This window comes from Citrus sinensis, chromosome 9 (genome assembly GCF_022201045.2).
Source record: "Citrus sinensis cultivar Valencia sweet orange chromosome 9, DVS_A1.0, whole genome shotgun sequence".
Lineage (NCBI taxonomy): Eukaryota > Viridiplantae > Streptophyta > Magnoliopsida > Sapindales > Rutaceae > Citrus > Citrus sinensis.
This window is the reverse complement of record NC_068564.1, coordinates 32048983-32054996: the sequence shown is the minus strand read 5'-3', so window position 1 is coordinate 32054996 and position 6014 is coordinate 32048983. Positions and strand designations below refer to the sequence as shown.

The 6014-nt window shown below is 34.4% G+C and overlaps 1 protein-coding gene across 1 annotated transcript; it reads left to right on the top strand.

Annotated features, from left to right (window-relative positions):
• Positions 1-4124: 4124 nt before the first annotated feature.
• On the top strand, positions 4125-5773 carry LOC102619195 (spermidine hydroxycinnamoyl transferase). Its single transcript, XM_006474159.3, has one exon. The coding sequence runs from the start codon at positions 4202-4204 to the stop codon at positions 5558-5560; it is 1359 nt and encodes a 452-aa protein (XP_006474222.1). The 5' UTR covers positions 4125-4201; the 3' UTR covers positions 5561-5773.
• The last annotated feature ends 241 nt before the right edge of the window (positions 5774-6014 follow it).

The window sequence follows — 6014 nt, the reverse complement described above, 5'->3', positions numbered from 1 at the left end:
TCAATTATTAATATCATTTCAACCTCATCATAAATGGCAATACTCATAATTCATCACTGTATATATAAACATCGACTCATTTGATTATCGCACTCATCAGCAACACAAATTACTCAACAATATCTCCAAATTCCTTCGACATGAAGAAGGCGTATCATCATCACTTTTCAAATTCTTTTTTTTTTTTCCCTATGTTTACATTTGTGGGTTTGTCTTGTCTTTGTATACACCTTTTTTTTTTTAATGATAAAACATATACAACTGCACAATAAGTTCATCATTGCAATTAATCGAACGGATACATCGACCGATTGTAGTATATTGAGGGTACCACAAGAAAAAATAAATTGGAAAAATAATTTATGAGCCTCCTTATGGCTTAAACACATGAAAAAGGATAACTAAGTAACTATCTTAGGGAATAAAATGGAATTTTGGCAGCATATCCACATGACCTAATAAGAAAATAGATTATCATTAGTTAATTATGTTGATTTTATCATATATATTTACACAGTAGAGATTTTTGAGGAATTAAAAAAAAAGAAATTAATTGAATAATTGGCTTAAACTTTATAAACTAAAGTTACCTAAAATATCATTATATGTGTTTGATATCAAGCATCAATACAAATATTTAATAAAGAAAAGAAAAAGACCGGACATCGCCACTTTACATTGTTGTTTCAAATTTTACTAAATGTTTAAATGATTTTCTTTACAGTTGATAATTTATACAGTACAACTAATAATAATTATTTTAAAAGTTATAACATTACCAAAATGACCCTAAGTGTATAACATATTTAACAACATAAGTGTTTCGAGGTATGTTTTTTTATATAGGGACTAAACGGTTACTTAAGTTGAAACATAGAGACTAAACAAACATTTACTCTCTTCTAAAACAGTGGTGAAATTTGAACCCCCCTTATTATATCTCACCAGCCCTCACTTTTTAGTTAACCCCATTAAAAAAAGAGTTGCCATCATTTGCCCTCATTTTAAGTTTTATCTTTTTTTCCAAGCATCCATCATAATAAAACTTATAAAACCTATTTTTAAAAGGAAAAAAAAATCTCATAATTACTATAATTTGTCTCTTTCTTTTCAAAGGTTTTATCCATTGTTGCAAATAACCATTAAAAAAGAGTTGATACTTCTTCATCATCCTCTATTTAGCACTATAAATTAATTTCTTCCGTGATTACAATATTAGAATATCCAATATTTGAGAAGAGTCAATAATTTAAAAGTTTAAAAGAAATTAGGATTTAAGAAATCAGATAGCTAAATTAGATATTAATATAAATTATCATGCAAGTGCACTTAAGAGCTGTTTATCCTTTTAAATTATTTTACAAAAGGATAAAATATGTATTAGTATAAAAGTAATTAGCGGGAGTTGGTATGAAGGGATCAAATATTACAACTACTAAAATAACTAGATTTCAGAAGTGGAAAAATGAAAACTGAATTTCTAAGTAAGTCGTTTTATTCTTATCAACAACTAAAAGTAGCCAAAATACTATAAAAATAAATGGCAAGATCACGTACGTTTCATACTTATTATTTTTATTTCTAATTAACAAATTTGAAAAAGAACTTTTGTTTCTCTTTGAACAACTTTTGCCCACCTACCGAACTTTCAATTAAATTAGTTCACTGCTATTTCTGCATTCTAGAGATTATCGATCCAAAATTATTTTTCCAATGATATCGAAACCCTAATGAGAAACTCTTGTTAATAACAATCCATTTACTTTTTTTTCCCCCTTTTTGGTTGAAAACAGACATGGCATTGTTATCTTAAATCTAAATATGTCAAAAATTAATATCCTACCAACCTCATGCGTACGTACCAGTACCCCCGATTGATCATCACTATATATAAACATCGACTGATTGATTATTGCACTGATCAGCAACGCAAATTAATCAATTCAGTCTCCAAATTCTTTCAACATGAAGAAGGTATCCTCATCTCCTTCCAATGCTTCGCTCCTCTTCCTCTTCTCACTCTTAGCAGGTACATATACATTAATCTTATTTAAGATAAAGTTGTTGTTCGTTCACCAGGAAAAAATCTCATTTGACACACACTTAATTTATTTTAATTAGCAAAGATTTGTTTCTCTAAAAAACAAACAATTTGCATATCTATTATCTGCATTAATTACTTATTGTAGAGATTTGAACTTTTTGAGTAACGATGGACATCTCAAATTTTTTTTATCTTAAATCTGATCCCAAATGATGTATCGTTAATTGAGTGGTTGGTAATTCTTTATAAGATTGATTGAATTAATTGTATTATCTCACTAACTAATTAATGAATGCCACATTATTTGGGATAAAAAAATTTGAGATGTATAACACTACTTTTCTTCAAAAATATTGAAATGTTAGGTATAAGACAACAATTACATGATTATGACATATTAACCTCATAAATGCCGGTACCCAATTCGTCACTCTATATAAACATCGACTCATTACACCATATCGAACTCATCACCAACACGAATTAATTAATTAGCCAAATCAATTTCTTATCACAATGAAGAAAGTCTCCACAGCTTCCAATGCTTCCCTTCTCCTCCATACATATTTTTTAATCTTATTTATTTATATTTTGTTCGTTGAGCTAGTAAAATCTCATACACATTATTTTTAGCAGTAACCATGTTGGTCGAAGTAAAAGGGCAAATATGTAGTGAAAATTATGGCTCATGTGATGGCCGTACGACTCCTGATTGCAATAAATTTTGCGCATCAAACCGTCCCCGTGGCAATGGATCTTGTGATGCCACTGATTATTGCAGATGCTTTTATCCTTGTGCTGGTCGTGGTGATAAAAAACTCTGCAAATATTATGTCGGTCCAAACCCTCAGGGCGGGTGCAGTGACGAAGATTGTGACTCAACATGTAGCCAAAAATTCCCCGGATCTGATCAAGATGGCCATGGATTATGCCAGGCCGTTGAGTATCCTAATCTTGCTTGTTATTGCATCCATTTGTGTTAACTAAGAATATGGCATAAAAATTTTCTGTTTGTTACTCAATAATGTTCCATAATCTAAAATTTGTTACTATATTGTACATATAGAATGTTCAAATCTGGTATCTTGGATTAAAACATTTTCCCAATGATTTCACGAAGCCTTACTTTTGAGAGGGAGCATTTTTATTTTGGAAAGTGAGGGACAAAATGCACGTTTTATGGGCAGTTAAATATTGGAAACAAATAGTGGCGATTGAGATTAATGAAGCCGCATGTCAATAATTTTTTTTAAAAACTCATATAGAGATCAGATTAGGGGAGAATGTGAACCTAGAATTTAAAATTCTAAACAAGAGAGTTGAAAGAAGATAATTAAGAATTTATAAGGGAGAACACTCTTTTTTTTTTTTTCAGGTTCGGCTTCGGTGCTTACAATTGAAGACATGGCCATGTATTTATAAGCTTTGGCACGGATATTAACATACAATTTCTAACAATAATTTTTACTTAGCTCCCTTTTCTATTCCTACCACACCTGCTACTTAACCCATATATTTTTACCACACACTTTAGGGAGGTTCATTTTATTACTTCAGTGATTGAAGTAAGTTGGATACCATTGTTGGCACACGTTTGGCTACCCCCACTCTTGGTCTTTCGATGCAGAATTTTAGAAACTACTATATATTGTATTCTATACTAATAATTAACATTTCAATATCATTTTATGCCACAATACTCTTTAAGATACAAATTTATATTCCAATTTTATAAGCCGAAATTTACGCTACAGTGATAACTTTCTAAAGTTAAAGGCCTAATTTTACATCAACAACTTTCATACTGCTGACCTACCCACCAATATAAGTTACTGAATAGGAAAGTTATTCATCTAAAGCACTCAAATAAGTAATATTAAAAATCTGTGAGTCCTAATGCAACTGAACCAGCTCCCTGTTTCATTCTTTCCATTCTTGATCCATGTGCCAATGGGCTGACCTTAAATTCTTCCTCTTCCAGGGCAACTGTCAAGTTCATGAAGATTTCATTTTCAAAAACTGCCCCCAGCTTTACCGGAATCTTTATCAAATAATCTCTTTATATACCACCACCCATTTGCAATAACACCACCAACAATATCAATTATAAAAATCGTTCTTCAAAGCCCTAATTAAAAAATAATAAAAACAATAACAATGGCAGCAGTGAGTTTCAAGAATCGTTGCACAGTCAAGCCAGCAGAGCCAACATACAATGGCATTTTACCTTTATCAGAATTGGATCAAATTGGCACCATTACTCACATACCCACGATTTATTTCTATCAGCAGCCTTCAGAAAACTGGCTCAATCCATCTGACAAAGTATTCAAGACCCTGAAAGACTCACTCAGCTTTGCCTTGGTTCATTTTTACCCCCTTGCCGGCCGGCTACGATGGATAGGCCGCGGCCGTCTCGAGCTCGAGTGCAATGCCGCTGGTGTCGAGCTCGTCGAGGCTGAGTCTAGGGCTAAACTCCAAGATTTAGGTGATCTTTCGCCGCGTCCGGAGTATAATTATCTTGTACCCGCCGTTGATTATACTCTCCCAATTCAAGAACTCCCTTTGGTTCTCGTGCAATTAACGAGGTTTCAATGTGGAGGAATTAGCCTAAGCTTTACTATATCCCATGCAGTCGCAGATGGTCCCAGTGCACTTCATTTTATCTTTGAGTGGGCCAGGATCGCCCGACGCGAGCCGTTGGGGTTGCCACCGTTTCTTGACCGGAAAGTTTTACAGGCCGGAGAGCCTCCGGTCTCCTATCCTTTGCTTGATCATGCGGAGTTTGATCATCCTCCGCTCTTGATCGGGCAAACGGATAACATTGAAGAGCGAAAGAAGATGACCACTGTGTCCATGTTAAAGCTAAGCGAAATCCAAGTGAAGAAGCTTAAGAACATGGCAAATGAAGGTCACTGTAACGATATCGGACGTCCGTTTAGCCGGTATGAGACGGTGACGGGACATTTGTGGCGATGTGCATGCAAGGCACGTGGGCATAAAGCCGAGCAGACAACTGCATTGGGTGTTTGTGTTGATTCACGTAGCCGCATGCAGCCACCTTTGCCACTAGGGTACTTCGGGAACGCAACTCTTGATGTGATCGCCCTTAGCCGGTCCGGAGAGCTAGTGTCAAAGCCGTTGGGATACGCGTCGAGCAAAATACGGAGGGCGATCGTGTCGGTGACCGAGGAGTATGTGAGATCTGGGATTGAGTATTTGAAGAATCAGCCAGACTTGACTAAGTTTCAAGATTTGCATGCATTAGGGGGAGATGAAGGGCCATTTTATGGAAACCCTAATCTTGGGGTGGTGAGTTGGTTGACTTTGCCAATCTATGGACTTGATTTTGGATGGGGGAAAGAGATTCATATGGGCCCAGGGACTCATGATTTTGATGGGGATTCATTGATTTTGCCAAATCCAAATGAAGAAGGAGGATTGATTGTTGCTTTGTGTTTGCAAGTATGTCATATGGAAGCTTTCAAGAAGCACTTTTATGAAGATATCATATAGAGATGGTCATGGTTTCATTCATGTTCTTGTTGAAGACTGCTTTCAAGTTGGTGACAACCTATTGAATCAATCAACTTCCATGATCAAGAAACATTTACTGTTGTTGAAATAATTCGATTGTGATTGCGGAATTATCAATTTCGACCACAAATTATGTATTCATTTCAACGTGACATAGACGTTCAATGAATTTGAATTAATTTATTGATCAAAGCAGTTTTTTTTTCTTTTTAAACCCTTCCTGCTTCCATGTATCTACTGTATAAGGGAGTGATTGGAATTTACCAAATTTCTTTTTTAATTTAGAACTTAATTTAACCACCAGTTTTTGTCACTCTATTCAACAAATTTTAAATTTACATCTTCAGTTACATTTAACTAATAAAGTCTAGTTACAGTAGTATTGCTTCAATTATTCAAAGTTGGATAGTTGCGGCAATCTCTCTCTTCCTTG